Here is a 27,852-nt window from a genome sequence, read left to right as displayed (position 1 = left end):
GCTTGAATAAAGGAGACTATGAAGGTATGAGAGTGGAATTGAGTAGAGTGGATTGGTAAAATAGATTAAAGGGTAAGACGATACATGATCAGTGGTGTACATTTAAGGAGTTATTTTACAACTTCCAAAAAATATATATTCCACTGAGAAGAAAAGGGTGTAAAAGAAAAGACAGCCATCCGTGGCTAAGTAAAGAAATTAAGGATAGTATTCGACTAAAAACAAGGGCATATAAGGTAGCCAAATCTAGTGGGAGGATAGAGGATTGGGAAAACTTTAAAAGACAGCAAAAAGTAACAAAAAGATTGATTAAGAAAGGGAAGATAGATTATGAAAATAAATTAGCAAAAAATATAAAAACAGATAGTAAGAGTTTTTATAGTTATATAAAAAGAAAAAGGGTGGCTAAAGTAAATGTTGGTCCCTTAGAGGATGAGACCGGGAAATTAATGGTGGGAAATATGGAGATGGCAAAAACACTGAATGAATATTTTGCATCAGTCTTTACAGTAGAAGACACTAAGAATATCCCAACACTGGACAAACAGGGGGCTATAGGGGGGGAGGAGCTAAACACGATCAAAATCACTAAGGAAGTGGTACTCGGTAAAATAATGGGACTCAAGGCGAATAAATCACCTGGACCTGATGATTACATCCTAGGCTCTTGAGGGAAGTGGCGGTAGGGATTGTGGATGCATTGGTAATAATTTTCCAAAACTCCCTGGAATCAGCAAAGGTCCCGGCAGACTGGAAAACTGCTAATGTAACGCCCTTACTTAAAAAGGGCAGTCGACAGAAGGCTGGAAACTATAGACCGGTTAGCCTAACATCTGTGGTAGGTAAAATATTGGAGTCCATTATTAAGGAGACAGTAACAGGACATTTGGATAATCATAATTTAATAGGAGAAAGTCAGCATGGTTTTATGAAGGGGAAGTCATGTTTGACAAATTTGCTGGAGTTCTTTCAGGAAGTAACATATAGGGTGGATAAAGGGGAACCAGTGGACGTAGTGTATTTAGACTTCCAAAAGGCATGTGACTAGGTGCCACACAAAAGATTATTGCTTAAGATAAAAAATCACGGGATTGGGGGTAATATTCTGGCATGGATAGAGGATTGGCTATCTAACAGAAGGCAGAGAGTTGGGATAAATGGTTCATTCTCGGACTGGCAATCAGTAACTAGTGGTGTTCCACAGGGGTCAGTGCTGGGTCCCCAACTCTTTACAATCTATATTAATGATTTGGAGGAGGGGACCGAGTGTAACATATCAAAGTTTGCAGATGATACTAAGATGGGAGGGAAAGTAGTGAGTGAGGAGGACATAAAAAACCTGCAAGGAGACATAGACAGGCTAAGTAAGTGGGCAGAGACTTGGCAGATGGAATACAATACTGGAAAGTGTGAGGTTATGCACTTTGGCAGGAAAAATCGTAGAGCAAGTTATTATCTTAATGGCAAGAAACTGGAAAGTACTGAAGTACAAAGGGATCTGGGGGTCCTGGTGCACGAAACTCAAAAGGTTAGTATGCAGGTGCAGCAAGTGATTAAGAAGGCCAATGGAATGTTGGCTTTCATTGCTAGGGGGATAGAATATAAAAATAGGGAGGTATTGCTTCAGTTGTACAAGGTATTGGTGAGACCGCACCTGGAATACTGCATACAGTCCATGGAATATGCTGCCCCAAAAAGCTGTAGAAGCTACATCATTACATAAATTTAAAACAGAAATAGACAGTTTCCTAGAAGTAAAGGGAATAAAGGGTTATGGGGAACGGGCAGGAATTTGGACATGAGTCTAGGTTCGGATCGGTCATGGCCCTGTGGGTAGCGGAGCGGGCCCAGGGGCCATGTAGCCTGATCCTGCTCCTATTTCGTGTGTCTAATTCTGTTAGATTCAGGAGATGGTTCAGTGATAGTAGATTGGCGGTTAGGATCAGATCAGCCATGATCTTATTGAATGGCGGAGCAGGCTCGAGGGGCCGATTGGCCTACTGCTGCTCCTATTTCTTATGTTCTTATGTTCTCTTGGTGACCCCTTTTGGTTAATTTGTGTATTCACACCACTGATCTTTGTGCTTTGTCATTAAGTTCAAGGTTTATAATTGGCAAAAAGCCACGGAAAAGTGGTAGAAATCACACATTCTGGAAATCGCCCTTGGCTATTATAACTTTAATACTGGGTCTTCTGGATAGAAAATATTTTGATGGATGAACCACTTGGCGTTTCCTTAACTCCTTTTTTTGAGACTGGAGAACAATTCTGTGACAATGAAGAGCTGCTGTACTTTAATTAAGGTCAGTCACAACTCACATCACTAACTTCATTGACATTGAAGAAAACAAAAATTACTCACTTTTTTGTCATCAATCATTGAGGACTTTTGTTCACATCCTGCAATTTAGGTCGTCCTCTTGTATTGAAAAACCCTTTAAAAGGAATTTAATTTCACCTAACAAATCTACTTTATTTTAAAAAATGAGATTTGTCTTTAACAGTGTGTCATGTTTTAACATAAAAGGCACTCTCTCGCTTTGCCTAGCTCTAAGTATGCACAATGAATTTCCTTAAAATGTGCCAAATGTTTGTGCCAAGATCGAGTGGAACAGCTTTTTTCTAAATGTTCTTTATCGCAGTCTGATGGCACAGTAGCCTGGTTAATATCTGTGATTGTCCATTTGATTTTCCAAATTGGCCCAAGTTAGCAAAGTGAGGACCAGAACCTTATCCAGAGGGACGCTGGAAAGATCGGTGTTGGATTTTCCTCCAGGCTGCACCAGAACATGAGAGTAGACTTCTGGTCACCTTATAACGGCATTAAAGCCCTGCCCAGAACCTCTTTTTCTCTGGTCCGCCTGTATGTTGAAGTGGACAAGGGTCCCAGAACTATGTTGGTGAGCATTAAGCTTGCTACTCTCTGGTCCCACTGCTTCAATGCCAGGAACATAAGAAATGGGAGTAGGAGTAGGCCAATCGGCCCCTCGAGCCTGCTCCACCATTCAATAAGATCATGGCTGATCTGATCCTAACCTCAAATCTTCTATCACTCTGCATCCACCCGAACCCATGTGATCTCCCGGGAGAGGCGAAAAACCAGATGAAGACCCAATGGCCAATTTGGGAGAAAAAAATCTGGGAAATTCCTCTCTGACCCATCTCGGCGATCGAAATTCTTCCAGGAGATCACTCTGTCCCTATATTTTCTACAGTACTTACCTTCTGTAAAGGCGATCTCCACCCCAGCCAGGAACAGGAATAAAACCATCTCCTGAAATCTAACACAGAATTAGAACACAGTAGGAGCAGAACCAGGCTACACAGCCCCTGGGCCCACTCCACTACCCACAGGGCCATGACCATTCCGAACCGAGACTCATGTCCAATTTCCTGCCCGCTCCCCGTAATCCTTAATTCCCTTTACTTCTAGGAAACTATCTATTTCTGTTTTAAATTTATTTAATGATGGAGCTTCCACAGCCTTCTGGGGCAGCAAATTCCACAAACCCACCACCCTCTGAGTGAAGAAGTTTCTCCTCATCTCAGTTTTGAAAGAGCAGCCCCTTATTTTAAGATTATGCCCCCTAGTTCTAGTTTCACCCTTCATTAGGAACATCTTCACCGCATCCACCCGATCAAGCCCCTTCACAATCTTATATGTTTCAATAAGATCGCCTCTCATTCTTCTGAACTCCAATGAGTAGAGTCCCAATCTACTCAACCTCTTCTCATATGACCACCCTCTCATCCTCGGGATTAACCGAGTGAACCTTCTTTGTACTGACTCGAGAGCAAGTATGTCTTTTCTTAAGTATGGACACCAAAACTGTATGCAGTATTCCAGTTGCGGTCTCACCAATACCTTGTACAACTGCAGCAATACCTCCCTGTTTTTATATTCCATTCCCCTAGCAATAAAAGCCAACATTCCATTGGCCTTCTTGATCACTTGCTGCACACTAACTTTTTGAGTTTCGTGCACCAGGACCCCCAGATCCCTTTGTACTACAGTACTTTCCAGTTTCTTGCCATTAAGATAATAACTTGCTCTATGATTTTTCCTGCCAAAGTGCATAACCTCACACTTTCCAGTATTGTATTCCATCTGCCAAATCTCTGCCCACTTACTTAGCCTGTCTATGTCCCCTTGCAGGTTTTTTATGTCCTCCTCACTCACTACTTTCCGTCCCATCTTTGTATCATCTGCAAACTTTGATTTGTTACACTCGGTCCCCTCCTCCAAATCGTTAATATAGATTGTAAAGAGTTGGGGACCCAGCACTGACCCCTGCGGAACACCACTAGTTACTGGTTGCCAATCTGAGAACGAACCATTTATCCCAACTCTCTGCTTTCTGTTAGAGAGCCAATCCTCCACCCACGCCAGAATATTACCCCCAATCCCGTGATTTTTTATCTTGAGCAATAATCTTTTGTGTGGCACCTTGTCAAATGCCTTTTGGAAGTCTAAATACACTACGTCCACTGGTTCCCCTTTATCCACTCTGTATGTTACATCCTCAAAAAACTCAAGCAAATTTGTCAAACATGACTTCCCCTTCATGGAACCATGCTGAGTTTGTCCTATTAAATTATGTTTATCCAAATGTCCCGTTACTGTCTCCTTAATAATGGACTCCAATATTTTACCAACCACAGATGTTAGGCTAACAGGTCTATAGTTTCCAGCCTTCTGCCTACTACCCTTTTTAAATAAGGGTGTTACATTAGCAGTTTTCCAATCTGCCGGGACCTTTGCTGAGTCCAGTGAGTTTTGGAAAATTATTACCAATGCATCCACAATCCCTCCCGCCACTTCCCTCAAGACCCTAGGATGCAAGCCATCAGGTCCAGGGGATTTATCCGCCTTGAGTCCCATTATTTTACCAAGTACCACTTCCTTAGTGATTTTAATCGTATTTAGTTCCTCCCCCCCTAGAGCCCCCTGTTTGTCCAGTGTTGGGATATTCTTAGTGTCCTCTACTGTAAAGACTGATACAAAATAATTGTTCAGTGTTTTTGCCATCTCCATGTTTCCCACCATTAATTTCCCGGTCTCATCCTCTAAGGGACCAACATTTACTTTAGCCACCCTTTTTCTTTTTATATAACTATAGAAACTTTTGCTGTCTGTTTTTATATTTTTTGTTAATTTACTTTCATAATCTATCTTCCCTTTCTTAATCAATCTTTTAGTTATTTTTTGCTGTCTTTTAAAGACTTCCCAATCTTCCATCCTCCCACTAGATTTGGCTACCTTATATGCCCTTGTTTTTAGTCGGATACTATCCTTAATTACTTTACTTAGCCACGGATGGCTATCTTTTCTTTTACACCCTTTTTTCCTCAGCGGAATATATATTTTTTGGAAGTTGTAAAATAACTCCTTAAATGTACACCACTGATCATGTACTGTCTTACCCTTTAATCTATTTTCCCAGTCCACTCTACTCAATTCCGCTCTCATACCTTCACAGTCTCCTTTATTCAAGCTCAGCATGCTTGTTTGAGATCCAACCTTCTCACCCTCTAATTGAATAAGGAATTCAACCATGTTATGGTCACTCATTCCAAGGGGATCCTTTACTAGGACATTTTTAATTAATCCTGTCTCATTACACAGGACCAAATCTAAGGTTGCTTGCCACCTGGTCGGTTCAGTTACATACTGCTCAAGAAACCCATCCCTAATACACTCAATGAACTGATCCTCAAGGTTGCTCTGCCCAATTTGATTTGTCCAGTTAATATGATAATTAAAATCCCCCATCATTATTGCTGTTCCCTTATTACAAGCCTCAACTATTTCCTGATTGATACTCCGTCCAACAGAGTTGCAACTGTTCGGAGGCCTATAGACTACACACACTAGTGTTTTTTTCCCCTTATTATTCCTTATCTCCACCCAAACTGTTTCACTATCCTGGTTCTTTGACCCAATATCATTTCTCTGTATTATAGTGATTCCTTCCTTTATTAACATAGCCACCCCACCTCCTCTCCCTTCCTGCCTGTCCTTCCTGATTGTTAAATAACCTGGTATGTTTAATTCCCAGTCATGGTCACCCTGCAGCCATGTTTCTGTAATGGCCACAAGATCATACCCATATGTAGTTATTTGTGCCGTTAACTCATTCATTTTGTTACGAATGCTACGTGCATTCAGATAAAGAACTTTCAAATATGTTTTGTAACACTTAGTTCCTGTTTTTTCCCTTTTTAATACTTGACTTTTTACTCCATACCTTCTGTCCCTTCCTGACACGTTCTGTTTTTTTAACAGAAATCGGCCCTATAATCTCTACAAAAACAGGCTTTTGTAAGAGCCACACTCAAAATGTTATGGACATGGCTTCTTAGGTTCAGCTTTGTCATAGCTAATTTGCCTGAAATGAACATGCTCTTCTTTCAATTTGTTCAATGGTCTTTTGTATGAGCCATTTTATCTTACATTTCACAGTTGACTTTTTGATTTCAATATGAGGTCGCTTTGCTATTGATGCAAATTAATTAGCATTTCTGCTTTTGTAATATGTGTGCTACATATTTAATATAATACATGCCTAAAATATTTGGCATTACAACTACCATTCATCTATACATGCACTTACTGAAATACAGTCAACCAAATCTATTTAATATATTTGGAAGGTTTGCCAACAAATTACCTTGTAAATATGATTAATACATAAGGATTACCTTTACTTTTTCTGTATTTTATGTTCATGATACTTAATGCTCCTTTTTAATTTAATTGAAACACTTGTAGCTCACGACTGTATCCCTTTTGACAAATACACTGTTTGGTGTTAGCATTTTGATATTTGTTTTCATTCAAATATTTTGGTTTTGGCATGTTTCCATCTTATTTTAGTTGCACATGTCTAGTCACCATGTAAAACCAGAAGCTGCAGTAACTTACAAGCCAATCACCTTACCATTTTCAGAGTCTATTATCACTGCCCTCACTATGGAATTTTATTAAAGAAACTAATAAATCAGTGATGACAATTGTAACTATGTTGCATGGTTGATTAGGTAATAGTTTAAGATACTGTTTTTAAAAAAGGAACTGTTATATGTGAGGTGTAAATAACCCTTTGTCTGTCAATGACTCACCAATATAAGATGAAATCACAGAAGACGACAGCACTGCCCTATTATAAAATATCCCATATGCCTTCTTAACCACCTTATCTACCTGTCCTGCTACCTTCAGGCATCTGTGGACATGTACTCCAAGGTCCCTCTGTTCCTCTACACTTTTCAGTATCTTATCATTTATTGTGCATTCCTTTGCCGTATTAGCCCTCCCCAAATGCATTACCTCACACTTCTCCAGATTGAATTCCATTTGCCACTGTTCTGCCCACCTGACCAGTCCATTGATATCTTCCTGCAGTCTGCAGCTTTCTTCCTCACTATCCACCACACGGCCAACAGGTATAATTCTCATATGCCAAAATAGCTTTGATTATTAAAATTGCCATACAGAACACTGAAAAATGCCCACCTTGTCACTGTGCTGTATGGTTCAGCCTAAGAAGCTATGGCAAAACTCAGCTGCATAATGATTTAGTGTAGTTTCACTCCAGCTACATCATACTGTAAGATTAGCTAAATTTGTTTCACAGGATCTATCAGACAAAGCCAAAAATGCAATCAAACTTTCCTAGCACTGGAACAAGAAGTTGATTACTAACCTTTAAAAGTAGGTGACTTCATTCTTCAACTTCTTCTTCTTTTGTATGGCAGTAGCAAAGCAAATCAAATGTCAATATCTAAGTTGGATCTCCAGGCCAAAGTTTCTGATGTAACAGCATGGATATCTTGTCGGCTGCTTAAGTTCTGCAACTTAATATATCCTTCCCATTTCTCCACCTATCATGGGTACAACAAACAATCCGAAAAGGTAGCCCATTTTTAGGGGATTTTTCAACCAGAATCACATGGTTTTCTCTCCCTTTGCCATATAAGGAAGGCTAATCTAGCCGGCCACCTTCATTTTGGTTGTTGTGACTGGAGGAAGGTAAAGGTCAGCAATGCAGATCTAGGACTAGTATTCTTACTTGTGCAATTATAATTTTGAATATTTAAGGCCCTAATTTTAACCCAACCTGACCAGCAGGAATGGTACGGGTGAAGGGTTAAAATACAAAAAAAGCCAACTTACTGCCCCGTTCCTGCCAGAAACCCGCCGACGGCCATTTTAACTTGGGAGCTGACTGGTGGGAAATGCACTTGCTGGGAACAGGTGGGTGCTTCATTATTACATGCAAATCGGAGTCCTATGATGTTATTAAGACCCGGACACAATTTTACCCGGAAAGGTCAGAAATCCCACCCAGTGATAAACCACTAAGTAAAACCTTTCAAGATTGGCTTTGCAAACTGGCTAACATGACTGGAACCTAGATTTAAAGGAGCATTCAGCTGCAGGCACTCAGATCATAGGGATCTGTGTACTACAGTGCTTAGTAGATTTCCTAGGCATTTTTGAGCATGCAGATTGCTTCTTTCTGATTATTTCCTGCATTACTCACCCTAATTACGTAGTCACAGCCCATCATGGGTGCCAATTTTGCTTCATTGCTTTGATTGGAGGAGCAGTTGGAGAAGGAGGAGCAGCAACAGGAGAAACAGCAATCTCAACAATCAAAACAAGCAGCAGATGAGCTTGTTAGAATACTGCAAATGAGGGGTTGAATTCACAGAAGGCCCCACTTAGCCAACAGGATCTTTAGGCCAAGTGTCACTTTCCTGGATATCTCTGAGGTGCACTGTATTAAGAAGCTGTTCTTCTCCAGGTGGTTAATGCTGATCTTTGCAGCATCCTGCAACAAGACTTGCTACCTGCTGGACCCAGAGGCCATATTATTCCAGTGAGTGTCAAAGTCACCACTGCCCTTAATTTTTTCTCCTCAAGCTCCTTCCAGTCTGCTGCAGGGATCATCAGGGGACAGTGCACATCTGCATCATGCAGGTCACCAATGCCCTCCTTGCCAGAGCAAAATAATGGACACAATAAGCCAGAATAAGAGAGCTCTGATATTTGCCACAGTGGCTGGCTTCTCTTGTGTTGTGGCATAATAAACTGAATTCATGTAGCTTTTAGGGCATCAGAAGAAGATCCTGGAGCTTCTGTGAACAGGAAGGGTTTCCACTCCATTAATGCTCAACAGATGTGTGATCACAGCAGATGGATAATGCAAGTGTGAAGCAGTTTCGCTATCATGACACCTTCACCTTGCAGCACTCATCCATCCCACACTTTTCCATCCATCCAGGAACTTCAGAGGATGGCTGCTAGGGACCAAGGGATATGCCCTACAGTCATGGCTGATGACACTCCTCTGTTATCCCACCATGCCTGCACAGCTTAGATACAATCAGAGCCATGGGTCCAACAGGAACATCATGAAGCATACCATTGCCACATTGAATCAAAGAATCCAATGCCCTTGTCACTCTGGTGGCTTCCTACAATATGGCTCAGACAAAGTGGGCTGCAATATTATAGTTTTCTGCATTCTGCACAGCCTGGCAATACAGAGAGGACTGGAGTTTGAGGAGGTACAGCAACACGAGGCATCATTAATTGAGGAAGAATTGGAAGAAGGTGAGAGAGAACCACAAGGAGGGCCAGCACAAAGTATTGCAGTTAGAGAGAGCAGGGAGCAGTTGGTAGAGCAGCACTTTCAGTGACCTGCTCAATCCCCTTACCGGAAAGGTGATGAAAAACTCCTCTGTATTTCCAATCCTTGTTATCCCCTTCACCACTCCCTTGATTCTGCATTAAAGAACACTGAAACCATTCAGCCAATAGCATTGGCTATATCAATAGTATTCTGACTATGCCTTACAAACCATAATGAAAAGAGATTATAGACCGAAGTCCAATATGTCATGAAGATGATGCTTTTAATTCCAAACACAATGGCGCTGATCTTGACAAGGGCGGATTGCAAAGGTGGAGGGGGAGGAGTTTCGACCGGAAAATCCAAAAGTTGGGGTTCCACCACATGCTGTGGAGTTTTAAGGAATTGTTCAAAGTGCTGAGAAGGAGGGGAAATTATTGTGGCCATGTGATAATGCCAAATATGGAGAAATGAAGAGCTTTACTCACCCTTTCCTTCTTGCGAGATCATTGAAGTGCATCTTACACTGTATCCAGGTCCCGGGGGTGATGCTCCTGGAGCTGAAAATCTCTGCAATTTCTCTACGGGCCTGGTGAACATCATGTTTGGGGATCCTCCTCTGACCAGAAACAAAACTTTCCTCCTTGCCTTCACTTCTTCTATGAGGACCTCAAGGGAGGCTTCAGAGAATTTTGGAGCTTGCCTTATTTTACAGTTGTTTATTCTTCCACCATTCAACCAGCCAAATGGGGATGCAATCTCCATTTAAGAGGTACATTCCCACTTTAAATAGGCTTCTGCAGGCCTGCCGGAAACTGCACCCTGAAAGTCAGCAGGTTTCTCGTAGCTCAGCAAATCGCATGGGAAACTCATCAGTCACGTTAAAATGAGGCCAGGAAGTTAAAATAGCTCAGGTCTCAAATCTTCTGCAGTGGCTGAGTTTCACACTCACACTGCACTACACACTTGCCCAAAACCAGCCCAGAGTTAAAATCAGGGTCTTCGTACACAGTAGAAATTATCTTACAAACTAACAACTGGCAGTAAAGCATGGTGGAAGTTTTTGTCAGTGAGGTGTTCTTTGTTAACCATAGTCTTGTTTAACTGAAGTATCAAAAATAGCTAAGAAGCCACTAGGATGGTCTTCGACCTCTCTACAAAGAGTCAGATAAACTCAAAAACTACAGCCATCAAGAATTTTGCATGCAGGTGAAAGACTGTCCTACCCTTATTCCACATAAGGTAGAATTGGTCAAAGAATAAAGAGTGTGTGCCCTTCTCCTTCTAGCAGGTACCAAGGGCACAAGCTAGATTTTTAGATGAGGAACTTCATGCCCTTAGGTCAAACAGAAGGTGTATCAGCTTATGTAGTACTAAATTTAAGTTCCAAGTTGGAGTTTTGGATTTCAAGGTTAGTCTGACCTTCCAAGCGCTTTACTGGATCTGAGCAGAAAAATGGCTTCTTGATGTTGTCTGTATGCTGTGACTGTAAGGCTGATGTAGCAGCAGCAACCGTAGTAGAGCTTAGCTTGAATCTGTGCCCTAAAACATATCACAGGTATGCTAAAACATGAGGGCTATTATGTATAGTGGTTCCTCACCTTTGTTTGAAATAATGCTTTTTTACTACTACAGACATTTTGGAGGGAATTTTGCTGGCGCTCAGGGGGCGGGTTTGGAGGCAGGACATCCGGTAAAATTGCAAAGATTGACAGCGGGTCCCGAACCCGCTGTCAAGCTGCCTCCACACAATCTTCCTGGGTGTTGGGTCCCCGAATTGCGCATGGGTCCGACACCTAGCGTTGGGAAGAGGATTATAGGCACTTAACTGCTTGTTAACAGGTAGGTAACAGTCAGTTAAGAGGCTTTTTCCAATTTTGACAGGTCTACAGCGGGCTTCCCAACGTCCGGACACCACGCCAGGATAAGTGTGCCGTGTCGTGAGTCTGCTGTAATGTTTCTTCATTGATGACAGCTGCACAAGTGGTGCGAAGGATCCAATGGTACACTGGTGAGTTTCAGAGATAAGAAAATGTTGGGAAAATCATTTTTAATGTATTTAGACTTTTCTGTAGGTAACACGTTTTGAAGTGTTTGTGTAGTCCCACCTCTCACCAGTGACAGATTGCTTCTGTAATCTCAACTGCAGCTGCCATCTGTTTTAGCCTAAGGAGGGAGTCACTGGAGAGCCTGGGTGCAAGGGCTCACCTTTGTACAGTGATCTGTCAGTGTCTGACAGCACCTCAATGCTGTCAAACATTGACAAATCATCTTTCAAAAATAAATGCTACATGTCCGTTTAAGAAAACCGGCAGATGAAGCATCATCAACTGATGTCATCTGACACCGGTTTTCCCTTAACTGGCCGGCAAGCCTGCAGGGCAGGCTTAACAAGGCCAATCAAGGGAAAATAGCGTCTGTGCATCGGACGTCACTGGGGGCAGGACTAGACCCCAGAAGACAGCAGTCCCGCCCCTAGGCCGCACTGAAAGGTAAAATCCAGCCCTTTATGTGTCTTGTTTCCCTGCCTCCTTCCTTGGTGTGTATCCTTGTTAAATAATTATCTAAATAGGAATTAGTTATGCAATCCCTTGAAGTATAAACGAGCAGCTATGACAGACATTTCACAACAATACAAGTCACTGAAATTAGACCAAACCCACTATCAATTCTAACTTTCAGCCAAACAAAAGCAAATAAACCTACAGCAATCTCTGATAATGATATAAAAATAATTCACACAATTACATTATCATAAATGTTATAATCTTTGGCTCATCATCTTTTTAACTTTGAGGGAGGTGAACATCTTGGAAGGTTCCTTCTTGTGCAGCTTGTTCAATTTTAGCCTGGGACTGAACCTTCTTGTCCTTTTATGTGAATAACAATGTAACTTTTATACTATGAAAGTGTCGTATGCTTGCTCTATAAATTAACTGGTAGCAATCTGTTTGTATTTGGAGTTGGAGCATCTAAAATGTTGTGTATTGGCACTGTCTCCTTTATGATGTAATTTTCTCCCCCAAAAATCTGAAATTATTTCAGGCAATCCTCTCCAGTAGATTCATTAGGTTCTTGGTTAATGCAAGAACTCCAGATGGCGTGGAATGAGAAAGGACCACCGACTCATCAACTCTAATCCATTCAATAAAATATGTACAATTTATAATGGACCACACAAAATTTGGTGCAATGGGAGTTAAGTGAGGACAGGGTATGGTATTACTAGGTAGCTTGGGAGAAAGAGGAAACTTCATTTTCTTCCATCACAGCTAAGAACTAGGGGTAGATTGTAGATATCTAAACTCAAACCCTGAAATAAAACCCGTAAGTGAACATTTCACACAATACTTTGCCCAAAGTGCTTTTGCCTTACATTGGCCCAGAAATTCGGGTCTCCACGGGTGAGTACGCATGGGGTACTCACCCGTAAGCCCAATGGAAGTGCTGGTTTCATGCATGCACTGCGCATGCGCGGGAAACCGGCACTTCCGTTCCCCTGAAAGAAGGGGTTAAGAGATGGAACGCGTGCGCAGGAGAGGCTGCGCGTGCGTATCGAACTTACGTTTTTTTTGCAGGTTTTCCCGGGAGGGTAAGTCTCCAGAAGTTAGACATGTAAAAAGCAGTCAAGGTAAGTGGTGAATTAATTAAAATTAAAACATTTTTTCCACAGGTTTATTATTTTTATATACTTTAAAGAAAGGTATGTTTATTTTTAGCCCAGTTAGAAAATAAAATTATTTTTTTCAAAAATTTAAATTATTGTTTAAAATAGTTATTTCATGTAATTTATAGTTTATTTTAAAAATGTGATGTTTTTTTGAAATTTATTTGAAGATTTAGTGATGTTTTGGGGCTTTTAGTATTTATAGGTTTGACAGGTCTGTCAAACTTATTAATGAAGCATTCCCTGCTACCATTGGCTCTCCATGGCCCACGTGATCCTAGGGGACGCATCGAACTAACTGCGCCCCTGGGATACGCAAGCACTGTGCGCCGGCAGTTGGAGGAGGCCCAGGATCGCAATTCCACAGGGGCCCACAGCTCAACGGCCGGCGCGGTAGGTAAGTGCAGGTCGGGGGCCTGCACCCGCGGGAAGCCCCCAACCCGGATTTCTGGGCCATTACATTTCATGATATGTCTAATTGTTTGGTCCCAAAAATGTACTGACTTTTCAAGTTCACCTCTGATACTGTGGTTTCATAATGGCGACACTGACCGTGAGAAGGAAGGCCAGTGCTACACTTGTTTGTTTAAGGCTTGTTATTTGAAATGTGGCTTTAATCGTCTCTTTATGTCTGGAACTTCTAAGGAACTATTGGCAAAACTTGGTCCATTGTGGAATCAAGGTCATGACTAATGGTTACAGGGGTGGCCTTCCAAAAATGTAAATACATTTTAAAACTAGACTTAGTAAGAAAAAGTCAGAAAATTATCAAAGGTATGAATCAAAACTTACAAATCTCTATTAAACAATAAAATGAGAAACTTATGGGCTACAACTTATTTTCTGTACTGAATTAAAATTGGTTTTTTGTCATACACGTAACAGTACCATGATAAGCAATACTGCTGATGGCACAAAAGAAATAAAGATGTAGGAATGCTATTACATGTTACAAGAAGGGGAAGTAATGTGTGTCTGTAAAAGTCTTTTAAAGGAACATATGTCTCTGTAACTTCCCATCTGGACAAATTGCCATGTCCATATGCTAATATTTAATGTCAGCCACACCAATCAAATTTCCAATCTGAACTGTTAACATTATAGATAATACAAGTATCATGGTGAGGGGTTAAAAACATATTCAGTTGCAATCACTTGAAATTTGGGCTGCTAAACATGGGAATTCAATTTTTAACCTGAGCTTAGAAACAGGAGAAACTAGCTTGCCAGTGGCAGCTGGCAGAGCTATTATTTTGTGGCTTGATAGAAAACATCAAAATGAGGTACGGCAGGAACTAAAAACTTGTCATTTGTACAAAACATGTTCTTATATTTACTGCTTCGGGCAAAATAATCTATTAAAGAAAATAAACAGTCTAGTTTCTGAGAATATTGTTTTGGCAAAACATTGGAATAGGCCCCAACAGGAAACTAAAAGCAGAGCCTATCATTGTGCTATCAAGTTAATAAATTTCAGTTGTAAGAACATTTGTAATGGGGATGAACCAGGTAGTGTGTTTGAAAACCTGAGGTGGATTCGGAGAGTTTGGTTCAGTTCAAACTTGAAATGAATTGAAGCAAGTTTGCTCATCAATTAGCTGTATTTTCAGCTTGCTTTTTTTAGACACAAAAGTATGACTTATGTTTACACCTATTGTGAAATATAATAATTGTAGTATAGATTCAAGGAAGGACACCATTTAACAAGATGTTTTAACAGCTTGTTGATGTAGAATTTATTTATTTATTTTGTGAAGGATGCACTGGTGATGATTTTTAAATGATGCAGTGTACTGCCTGGGTAATAAAGAGAACAGAAACATTTTTTTATTATTAAGGTGATGTGGTACTTAAATTAGTACTTAATTAAATATCACCAATAAATAAACAAATGAAAAGACAAATAACTCATTGGACTACATTTAAAAGAATGTAAATTGCACTGCCCAAATTAATTATACTTAAATAAAGCAATTTGTGGTTGTGGTAACAAGATATTACAAAGCAATAGCAATCTTGTTTTAACAATATCATTAGCAATTGGTTTTGTGCAGATTAAATATTGTACTTTTCATTTACTGCTTATGAAGCGGATTACAAATGCTTCATTTTGCATATAATATTGAGTCTCCAGCAGGCCAGTTGTTCCTGGGATGGGCGTGTTGCCCTATGAGGAGAGATTGAGTAGAATGGGCCTTTCTATATTCTCTGGAGTTTAGAAGAATGAGAGGTGATCTCATTGAAATATATAAAATTCTTAGAGGGCTTGACAGGGTAGATGCTGAGAGGCTGTTTCCCCTGGCTGGAGAGTCTAGAACTAGGGAGCATAGTCTCAGGTAAAAGGGTCGGCCATTGAGGACTGAGATGAGGAGAAATTTCTTCACTCAGAAGGTTGAGAGTCTTTGGAATTCTCCTGTGGATGCTCAGTCGTTGAGTATATTCAAGACTGAGATCGATACATTTTTGGACACTAGTGAATCAAGGGATATGGGGATAGGGTGGGAAAGTGGAGTTGAGGTAGAAAATTAGCCATGATCTTATTGAATGGAAGAGCAGGCTCGAGGGACCGTATGGCCCACTCCTGCTCCTATTTCTTATGTTCTTATTGCCCGTGCTCTGCACCAAATGGTTTGTGACCAAGCCTTGTTTTAAGGGCAGAGTTCATTGTTACTTTCCTCATTCTTGTAGAGCATCATTTTAGTTAGCTAATAGCCGTGTGTTTTTTCACTTCTACCTCTTTTAGGAGTAGGCTAAAAGGATAGTGAAGATCTTAAAAGTAAAATGTAATCGTTTTGTTGTTCTCTTCCAATCCTCCATTATCCAGCATATTGATTTTTTTCACAATACTATGTAGACTTTTCTTTCCATAGAGGTCAGCAGTAAACCTCCATAGAGGAGAGGAAGAATCATTGGATAATATCTATGGTATTTATACCAATTAACCTGCAAGTTAACCATTTCCTTTCGCTAGTTATAGCTAGCAGTCACTCCAATTTGCTTCTTATAAGATCATTTTTGCAGTATGCTTAGCTGAATCTGATTTTTCCTTATTTCTCACTATATTCCTGCCAGGTTAAAGCTCAAATAGCTGCCTTTCTCTTTTACTCCATTACCTGGAGCAAACCAAGAGGAGCTGTCAGCAGCTTTGATCGGTGACATATATGACAAGTGAAACTTTGGCCGCGATTTTGCAAATGGATGCAACTTGGGAGCAGGTCAGCTGGTTTCCAGCTTCCAGTCCTGCCCCCAATTACAACCGGCCCATGGACGTGATTTTACATTGATTGGCCTTGTTAAGCCTGCCAATTAAGAGGAATCGCCGGTCAGATGATGTAATTTGATGACACGTCATCTGCTGGTTTTCTTAAAGGGACTACGCACAATTTTTCTTTGACAGCTCATTTCTCAGTGTTTGACAGCATTGAGGAGCTGCAAACACTGACAATCACTGTACAAAGGTGAGCTCTTGCACTCAGGCTCTCCAGTGACTCCCTCCATAGGCTGGAACAGATGGCAGCTGCAGGTGAGGTTACAGAAGCGATCTGTCACTGGTGAGAGAGGTTCTCCCAATGAGGTGGGACTAGACAGCCAATTCAAAACTTGTTACCTACAAAAAAAGTGTAAATGTATTAAAAATGATTTCCCAACATTTTGTTTCCTCTGAAACTCACCATGCACCATTGGATCATTCACACCACTTCTGCAGCTGTCATCAATTCAGAAACATTACAGCAGGCTCACGACATGCCACGCTTACCTGGCGTGGTGTCCGGATGTCAGGGAACCTGAGGCAGAAGCGCCAAAATTGAAAAAGAGCCTGTTACCAATTATCAAGTACCTGTTAACAGCCAGGTAAGTTGCTATGATCCTCTTCCCACTGCTAGGTGTCGGGTCCATGTGCAAATCAGGGACCCGACACTTGGGAAGACTGATTGGAGGCGGGTTGACAATGGGTTTCCTGCCCGCTGTCAATCTTTGCGATTTTGACAGCGGTCCCGCCTCCAATCCTGCACTCTGAGGACCGGCAAAATTCCAGTCTTTGTATCTGAAATTTTGTACTGCTTGTTTATTGTGCGATATATCCTGAAGGCTTTAGAGGGGTTGAACCCTTTTATTTCTGCGTACCTGTGGATGTGAATTCAAGAACAACAGAAAAAGGGGTAACTTGAAGGAAGGAATTCCTGGAAAGATTGCACTACAGGTAGACTATCCTTTATCCGAAAACCTTGGGATCAGCTGTGTTTTGATTTTCGGAATTTTTCGGATTTCAAAAGGTTTTCATCTCCGTATCTGACAACAAACACTGTTGCTTAGCAACAGCTTGGAAACACTCGGGCCCTGCCTTGGCAGCGTCTCTGAAGCTGTTGCTAAACTACAGAGACTCTTTCCACAGCCTGAGTGTTTAACAAAATGCTAGGGGAAGAAAAAAAACCTAACAAAACGGCTGCTGATTTCAGCCGTTAGATCGAGGTCTCCGGCTCCCCCTGCTCCGTATCTGAATTCCTTGACTTAGCGGGGGTCTGGGGCTCGACTGCCGCCGCCAGTTGTGGGAAAGCCGGATATCGGCTGACTCCTACACTAAGCTGGCCCGCAAATCAGGTCGTGGGGGGGGGAAGAAAAGACTATCGGATGGGCCGCTGCAGCTATCGGACGGGCCGCTGTATTGTTGGGTTCACTCTCCCGGTACCTCCTTCACACTGCCCGGCTCAGCCTGCAATCTCCTACCCAGGAGGGAACTCTGTGACCCTCTGCCCTGCTCACAGGGAAAGGCAGAGCTCCTGGACCACTCCTGTCATGTTTGGCGCCACTCGGGTCATATCGTGCGCACGACTTACGCTCCACGAAAAAACTTTCGGTTTTTAGAGGTTTTCGGTTTTCGGAAGTGCGGATAAAGGATAGTCTACCTGTACTGTTCAAGTAAGGAGGATTGGTCTAGATTAAAAAGTCCTGACTTTAGGCACAGTATATGAGCAGGAGCTCTTTGATTACTATTGTAGAGGTGTTTGGTGAAGGAGGAAAGATGCAAGTTAGTTTCATATTTTGACTGACTGGATGAAATGACTTTGGTGGTGAATAAAAGTTGATGCTTATACCTACACTTAGCTGATTCCTGTGCCTTATTCGAGGTAGAGAAAGGGAAGGTAATAAAGCAAATGCAAAAACACAACACAGAGCATCCATTGGAATCATCCAAATTTGTAGTGGAAAGTCCAAGTGCCTCCCCTCCAACCCCATGCATACACACATACAAGGGGTCATTTTGATGTTGTGCGATAGTATAAAATGGGTGATACCGAATCCGGCTGCCTGTTTTACATCTTTACCAATTTTTATTTCCATTGACTTTAACAATTCTGATTCGCTATCACATGTTTTTACACTCGTACAAAGTCAAAATTACCCCCACAATGTGTTGACTACAATAAAACTCACAGCTCTTTTTGAAAGAGCCAGATTTTCATTGTTCGTTTATCCAGATTATGACTGCATCTAAAACATTATTTTGCATAATTTGGCCTTAAACACTCAATTGCATTGATCAAAAAACTCAAATCTTCAATGCAGACATTCTGTTTGGTACCTTAATGTCAGAAGATAGAATTTGATCTTTGGCTCTTTCACAGAATCACAGAAACCCCACAGTGCAGATAGAGGCCATTTCGGCCCATCGAGCCTGCACTGACACATATCCCACCCGATCCCCATAACCCCTACACCAACACATATCCCACTCTAACCCCGTAACCCCACGTATTTAATCCCCCTAACACTAAGGGTCAATTTATCATAGCCAATCAACCTAACCCGCACATCTTTGTACTGTGGGAGGAAACCGGAGCACCCGGAGGAAACCCACGCAAACACGGGGAGAATGTGCAAACTCCACACAGACAGTCACCCGAGGCCAGATTCGAACCCGGGTCCCTGGCGCTGTGAGGCAACAGTGCTAACCACTATGCCACCGTGCTGCCTGGTGATGGGTAAGCAAAAAAATTACCATTCTATAATCATACCTCTTACCTGCTTCTCAGTACAGGCGAAGGAAGCTTCTACAGTGTAATCCGTTAGGTGTTCAGTTCTCATGAGCTATAGGAGAGTCAATGTTACTCTCTTCATGGAGTCAACTGATACTGCAATTAAACTGCAGGTACCAGTTTGATATCATTACTTTCTTTGAGTACAGTGGGTAGCACTGAGTAATAGTTCCCCTGTTTGCAATGTTGTCTGTTGAAACAAAGATGAGCTCCGCATGTGCATATGCATTTAGACAGAATGTCTTGTCAGCCCTTTTGCTGGCATTAAAAATTTTAAAGTGGTCAAAAAACTGTCTGGAAGTTTTTGTTTTGCATTGGTTGTGTAGGTGAAATGTCATGAGACAAGCTGCTCGAGGAGCTCTTGCAATACTTCTATTAAATCAGTCCTTGCAACACATTTATTACAGATTCTGTGTTGGTGCAATGTCAAAACTGTGTTGAAACAACACAAATTCTGCAGTACAACTGGCCCAAAAGGAAATGTTGGTGATTATCAAGAATAAGAAGGAGAATATTGCTTCCTCCAACTTCCAAACAGTTTCAGGTAGATATATAAGTGGTGAGATCCAGTCTCATTTTCAATAATAGTTGCCTGGCTCGAAAGGGAAAGTCACTTACATGATTACAAAGTCTAGTTTATGTGCTTTAAACACAGGTCTCAGCATTTCTAATTCTGCTATTTGCATACACAAGGTGACAGGCTATAAAGTAACAATGTCATTTTAGCAACTTTGCCTCCCAAAAATAGATGAAATTCTGTACTCGGTCACATAACGTCATCTAAATTAGGAACAATATTTCTCGGGACTCAGATATCTGGACTCAAAGTAATATCCTGTTCTTAGTTTTGCTGACAGGGAGAAATGTTATTCTGTAAACTAGCTTGAAAAATTTGCAACAAACATCTGCAAGGTTGATACAGGCTGCGTGAGTAGCAGGCGCTGAGAGATTAACAAATGCATAAAATTCAATGGCCTAGAAATTGGGTTTTGGCTTAGCCAGGGCTTTAGCGCCGAAAATTAGTGCCGGCGCTAAGTCCCCTGCGCGCGCCAAAAATTCAGTGGCGCCGCGCCCAAACGGCTGCCGGCGCTACTGAAGGGTCTTAGCGCCTGGAAAAGGGCGCTAACTGCCGTTTCGCGCCGCAATTCCAGCGATGCGGCACCCGATGCGGTGCGGCAGGCTGGGGAAGTGCAGGCCTCCTCCTTCCGTTAAGGAGGAGCTGCCTGCACCCGGCCGCGGCCCGCGCAAATCTGCTTAAAAATGAGCCCGGCACCTCGGACAAGTGCCGGGCTTGCATCTGTTCCGGGGGGGGGGGGGGGGGGAGAGAGAAGTCCGGGGAGGGAGCTGCGGGCAGGCGGCCGGCGGGAAAGCGGCCGGCCGCCGCGGGGCCTTTAATGCGCCGGCGCTAACTGCAGTAAGGCACCTCTGACAAAACGCTGGTTGCGGCTGCCACGGGCGAGGCGGCCGCAACTCAATTTCGGAGTTCGGGCGGGTTACCACGGCAACCGGGACGCTGCGCACACCGATGACGTCATCGGTGCCGGCGCAGCGCTACCGGAGCAATGCCGATTTAGGGCCCCAGGGAATTTCACTACTGGCCATAACTCCGGCGCAAGGCCCTCTAGCGCCTCAAATGAGGCGCTAAGGCTACTGAATTTTCAGCCGTATGTTTCAGAATTCTATAGCCTTTTCTTCAGTTGGTCATTAGTAAATTATGAAGGTGAATGGAACATGCTCAATGGACCCCACCCCTTTTTCCTCCATATATTATTTGATGGAAATGAGATTTAGATTTTAAGAGTCACCGTTTATATTTTACCCTGAGGTGCAATTCTCTGCTACTGCAATGCATTCCATTTACTGTACGAGGCTGATTGAGACCGAACAAAACTGACTAGCAAATTGGCATGTCAGCCAGCTTATTTGATAAAATAATAGAAAATAGTCTGGTAAAACATTAGGCAAAGGCTGAAATACGATATGGCAGAGGAAATAATAGCATGGAAATTATGATGTGTGATTTTAATGTGCAAGCAACACTTTTATATTAAATTCCTCTGTCCACTACTTCAGAAGAGACGTTAAAACATTTCATTCAGTGTTTCATTTTAACTGGGTTAGCTCCTCCATTTAAAATAGTGGGCAAAGGAATTTGATTCAAATGAGTTAAGTGTCTGTATATATCATGTAGCATAAGTTCCAGGCTAAGGTGACTAAAACATCTGCTGCAGAGGCCACTGGGGTAAAGAGGTAGAAGAGGATTATAAATAGCATTGACTATGCCAGCTTTCTATGTTCAGAAAATAACTTTTTGTCCCCTAAAGAATAATGCGCAGCTTACAGAGGAGCTCTGCAAATAGAGGAAAATAGTTTTTTAGGGGGAAGGGCATTTTCCCTCTACAAAGCAACTGGCACGTACATAATAAAATAAAGTCTCTGGTATTTCCATAATAATGAAATATGTATCTGAGTGCAAGACAACAGCAGTAGCAGAATTGTTCATTTTTATTTCAAGTAATTAATCCTAATGCTCAGCTTAATGCAAGGTCTGACCACAGAGTTTCAGTAACTGCTGACAAATGCAATCTGCCTTGTTTATGCACAGCATAGATGCTTGTCTCCTGACATTCTGACTGATTTAACTTTCTTTCGAGTCAATATATCTTTAAACAAGGGCATAAATGATTACTCAGATCAGTTCTCTTACACAGCAAAAAAATATCCTGTTGGCCAAACAGTGACTTGAACTTCATTTCAACAGCAGTGCTTTTTGTGAAGGCCAGGAAAAGGACTTCCAATGTTAATGCAGCATATACCATACATTTTCCAGAAATCCTTGGGTAATCTAGCTATAGTATACTCAGATAGTTCCCCAACACAGGTCAGTTGTTAATGTTAGAATTCTTTTCCTCTGGTAATGAATAACCTTTAAATATTTATTTAACAACTCAGCTTAAATCACATTTGATAGAACAATAAAAGCTAAAGAGAAAGTTATAAGGCAGCACCACAATTGAAAGGGCAGATAAAACAATAGATAAAGGCCATCAAGGTACCCCAGCTGGAAGCGCACATGTGCATTCATCAAGTGCGAACAAACTTATGCTTGGCTGCAATAGATAATGTGGTCAACTAGCCTGCCAACACTTGGTAGATTTTAGCTGAAAAAGACTTACCATCCAATTTACGATGGCACGCCAGCCACTGCCATCCTTAAAGGGGCCTTCCACTGTGCGGCTGAAGCACCTGCCTGTTTTGGGGGTAGACCCTTTTAATATGCAAATCATGGTCGTATGACAGGGCCCTGATTGAAATTTTGACAGACAACTGAGAGGGAGCATGCGGCGCTCACGTTTCACCTTGATTTACCAGGCAGTACAGCAGAAGAGACACAACATAAATTTAAAACTATTTTTGTGGAGCCAGAAGCAGCAGGAGTGGTCCTCTAGGTTCCACAAGAATAATGTGGGCCTCTGTTGCCCTGAGCTGCCCCTCCGCAATCACCCCCCCAACCCCACAACCTATCATCCTGTCTGCCACTTGAGAGTCTGGACCACCCAATATTGCACTGGCCCAGACCTAGCAAGCTACAGTGGGGCGCCCGCAGTTTACCAGCAGCATGGTAATGAGGCCCGGCCCTCAAAATGGTATAGGCCTCCCACCAGCAGGATTAGGTGGCTGACCGGCACACTCCATCAGTCGGCTGTCCGATAGTCACCCCTCGCTGTCCAGAGTCACACATGAATAATGACCACATGAGCAAGGCAGCAGAGGACAACCAGTATCTGTAGAAACATTTTGCACCATAGAGTCAACGCCTTCAGGAGAGAAAAGGGGAGAGAAAATTGGTGGGAAAAATTGAGGTAGAAAAAATAAAATTAAAATAAAACTGTTTCCAATTCAACAGCTGTATAAGATGCATGTGTAGATGATTCTGCAAGAATAAATTTTCAGGAGGTAATAATAAGTTTCTTGATCAAGAGCACTTTGAATAAATGCACTACCACAATGTAATATTGTGGAATTATGAATGAAGTTTACAGTCTTGCAATTGTTGACTTGATGTGGAAGCAATAATTCTATTTTCATGGAGAAATGTAAATGCATTCAGCTTAATAAATGTTTTATGCTGTCTGTACTTTGAATTCTGCATTAAGTGCTCATGTTATTATCTGTGAAAACTAGGCTCAAGCATTAATATTAATGCAATTAGTGGTTTGGAGAAAAAGTGATTGGTTTTATGACCTTACCATTTTCCATGTGCTCTGCCTCACCAACACTGCCATCAGGTGTGGTCCTCTCATAATTGTCTTCTGGAAGTGGGAGTGAGCCTAGTCTTGGTCCTGATGAACTCTTGCTGCTAGGAGTTTCCGATTCCTCCAAGCCGCTGTCATAACAGCTCTGTAGGGACCCCTGATGTGGATCCTGAGGCTGACTCACCACAGAGAAAGTCACTCGACGGAAAGGCTAGAAGAAACATGATTGTAAGTGTCACAGCTGTATTTACAAAATCAAATCCACAATGCAAATCTACAATGTTCTATAGAGAATAAGATGGAGCCCTGCTGAAACACTGAATGAACATGCTCAATTGTTATAGTCTAGCAGTGAATGTCACTATTTGTAACAGCTCCATCTATAAAAAATTCTTTTGTCACAAGAGCCATGGCCAACGTATAGCTATTCATAATCTGACACGATTGATTTTGATTATTTCACTTGCATGTTGCTACATTCATGTTCTAGCAGTCTCTCTTCAATCATTGTATATTTTGAAGACAACATCACAACAGTACCTCTTGTGGATATAGACTTTTTCTGGTGCATTACTATCTAGTTACACCATATTATACTCACTTAATTCTCAATTCAGATAACATAAAAGGGCTGATTTTAACTTTCAGCGTCAGACAATGAGCAGCAGCGGATCGGCCGCCCGTTATACACGACACCCGATTTTCCTCACCATCACTGAAAGTTAAAATCAGCACATTGTTTGGTGACATATAATGGTGCTGCTTATGGAAAAATGAATAAAACATTTTAATATGGCTTACATTTGCATTTGTGTAGCAGCTAATTTTAGTTATTTGAGTAAATTGCAACATTTACAGATAATTCAACTATGTCGTATGACAAGACTGCCTATGATAATAGTTTTGAAGTATTTTAATCATGGGCTGTGTAGTTCTTTACCTCTCAGTCTTTCCTTCCGTCTACAATATAAATGTTTGTAAAACCGAAACTTAGCTCCCCTAATCACTATTTTATGATTTGCCTCACCACCTTTTCTCAACTTTGGTGGTGTTCTGAATAATGGACCTTAGCCCTTTACCTAGATTTCTAAGTTGCAAATCTATTAGAATTTGGGGCAGTGGTCCATTTTAGTCTCATTTCACAAATTGATCGAAACCTACCATACATGGACCTTCAATTGTGTAAATTGACAGCACCTTTGGTGAATATATTATTACGTACAGTGGCGATGTAGCCATTATAAATTATAAATCAGTATAGATAACATTATGGGCGAAAAATTGATGTCCTTACTGCCACCTGGTAGCGCCAGCGATGCATGAAAAAATGGCGACCGCCGCTCTTACGCCAGCTGGAGGTGGTGCCAGCAGCAGCCGCCATATTGGTCGCCCCCTTTGCACTGCCGGTAACCGGCAACACCCTGAAAGAAAAAATGGTGGCGTGGTTAACGTCACCAACGCGAACTTTGACCCTAGCGCTCAAGTCAGCGCTGGGTCCTAAACATGCCAGTTTAACCTGGCGTGCAAGCAGGCTGACAGACACAGACAGGCGATATCTGCAGCTGTTAAAAGGACACACTCATCAATCAGGTAAGTTTAAATGAAAGGGTTTGGACTGTTTTTTTTATTTTATTGAAGTGGTGGTTTGCTGCAATAGATGTGAAAAGTTTTTTTTCAAAGTGTATTGGAAGTGCTGCAGAATGCTTGCAAGGGCTCAGATGGTAAGCCAATGCCTTTGAGGAGACAGAACATGCTGCGAATACTCAGCAGGTCACACAACATCCATGGCGTTCACGTCTCAGGCCGATATGCTGCCTGACCAACTGAGTATTTGCAGCATTTATGCTGTCATTTCACATTTACAGCGTCAGCTTGCAGAGGGAAGAGGAAGACACAGAAGAGGAAGACAAGGAAGAGGAGAAAACCAAAGAGGAGCAAACAGAAGGATGCATCCCAGAGAGCCTATTTGTGGCCAGCATATCTGGGATGGAATCATCTGCCTGTGGTCCCACTAGCTAGGCAGAATGCATTTCTTGGTCTGTGAAATGAGGATGGCACAAGGGTGAAGTTGCACTGACCAGAGGGCGGGAAGCCTAGAGGTGCATGCCAGAAGGAGGATAATGTACGAGGATACCAACATCTTATATCCTTTCAGTCCCGCCACTGGCCAAAGGCTCAGTCATGTCCCTGCCAAGAATGGCCTGCACCGTCTCCTCCAAGGGGGTGAGGTGATGTTAGGAATGGGAGATATGCCTCATTATTGGTACAGATTGTTGGTAGGTGAGTGATTGGGGATCCTGCATTGAGCAGTGTGTGAGGCTAGTGGTTCAGTTGGTAGGTGACGTCTTTTGAAGAGGCATTCACTGACCTTGACCAGTGGTCTGAGGTCAAGAAGCTTCTTTGGGCACTGGAGCCAGGTGGTGGGGGTGACACTGCTAGCAGTGATGGCCTTGGTAATGTATGCCCACATTGTTCATTCTGGGGGGCCTCCTGGCCCTTGTGGGCAGTGTTAACCCCCTGCACAAAGCTGGAGTGCTGCATGCGAGACCCTGGGTGCCCCTTCCCTGGGTTGCTGAGCCATTTGTGGTAGTGCTGAGGCAGGTTTCCTATCTGTTGAGTTTAGGAAGGTAATTCAGCTTTAAGTGCTGAATATTGGCATTTGAAACTTCTTTTAAATAATGATTATTTGTTAAAAGACAGAAAGGGCTGAAAAATATATTGAATCAGTGCATTTTATTTCCCCTTGCTTCAATGTGCATGGCCCTTTAAATTTCAGAGATCCTCAATGCCCACAATGCATTGGGAGCTTCACAGCCTCGCACACAGACACGAGGGGAAGCAGCAACGCCGCACGAGGACTACAAATTGGTCCCGGATCCTTCGTGCAATGCCACCCAGATGGCGTTGCTCCTAAGATTAGCACTGCGCCACCTACCACCATGATCCCCACCAATTTACCTCATTTAATGTGGCGGCCATTTCGGGCTACCGTTAATGGCAGTTGGCGATGACACTGACTGCTTTCTGGGCGAGAACGTATTTTTCCCCCAGTAAAGTTGATTAGATAGCTACTGGTTCAATCAAAGTGGCTAGATTTATTTTTTCTTGGATTCCTGACCATAGGGTGCTGTTCAATAGAAATTATATGGGTGAATTTCTGTGGGGTTTCTCCCATTTGTCCGCTGTAACTTCAACGGAAGAACCACAGAAACCTCAAAAAAACGGCATTTAAGTAATTTTTCCAGGATTATCTCGGCTCTTTCGTCACAGTTATGGTGAAAGAATGGGAGAATCCATATGGAAATTCACCCCATATGTAAATGTTTCTAATGTGCAAAACTATTGTTATTGCAGGTTAGTGATATTCTATTGAAGCAGGCCATAGCACTACACAAAATAAAGATGCATCAAATCACACTGCAATTATTGCAACAGCGTTTTGGAGATGACTGCATATTTTTGTGACCCTATGGTGTCACGTGTACCATCCGATCCTTCTAATGCCAATTATACCATCTGTGGAAATTTTCCCGGCCAGACCTGCTATGTCACCATGCCAAATTTCCCATCTGTTCTAAAGTTCTCAGTGTGTCATCTGTGCCAACTTTGCCAACAGAGTCACATATGTCTGTTTTACAATTGTACCAACAGTGCCACCTGCATTGCAAATGCTTGCTGCATAGTTTTGCTTAATACAGCGCTACCTATATAAGCTGTCTCTCTGACTGTTGCAAACAAAATGAGTTCTGCCCATTGCAGCATCTAATTTGCTAAATATACTAAAAGCAAGTAGAGACAAAGTAGAAAGAATGATTTGCTTTATCCTCCCATCCAAATAATCAGGTGGCAACTGCTCTGAACAAAAGGTTTCTCACTGAAGACAATGCCTCCTATTTCTGTCTGTGCCGTCGTGCTCAGTCGTGTGAATCAGATGCGTGTCTCACACTAATAAATGACCCATTTGAGGCTAAGTCATAAAATTGTAATTTTCCCCTTCCTAAAGAACTGAATGTTCATAAAATACTTTAAATTAACATCTTCACAGATTCCTGACAAGTAAATTATTGCTAATGAATAGCAATCGCATTGGCAAATTGGAAGCAAATTTACTGCAGATATTGTGAAACCTTAAAATCCATCTTGATCGGGGGGAAACAATAACCTTGTATGGTAATGCAATTTAATTACATCTATGGGTTTTCTCTAATTCAGGGATGAAAATGTTTAATAAGTTAAGCTTTGTAAAATGGTG

The 27,852-nt window shown here is 42.0% G+C and overlaps 1 protein-coding gene across 3 annotated transcripts in view; it reads right to left on the bottom strand.

Annotated features, from left to right (window-relative positions):
• Window positions 1-27,852, bottom strand: part of pcdh7b (protocadherin 7b) — a 589,810-nt gene that overhangs the window by 295,420 nt on the left and 266,538 nt on the right. For all 3 annotated transcript variants that reach the window (XM_085968259.1, XM_085968270.1, XM_085968264.1), the window contains exon 2: window positions 23,595-23,811. In XM_085968259.1, coding sequence (XP_085824385.1) covers window positions 23,595-23,811 — 217 coding nt within the window. The remainder of the gene's footprint in view (window positions 1-23,594; window positions 23,812-27,852) is intronic.

The sequence above is a fragment of the Somniosus microcephalus genome, chromosome 2 (genome assembly GCF_052327205.1).
Source record: "Somniosus microcephalus isolate GS21.2 chromosome 2, FLI_Smic_1.0, whole genome shotgun sequence".
Classification (NCBI taxonomy): domain Eukaryota; kingdom Metazoa; phylum Chordata; class Chondrichthyes; order Squaliformes; family Somniosidae; genus Somniosus; species Somniosus microcephalus.
This window is presented reverse-complemented; position numbering and strand designations above follow the sequence as displayed.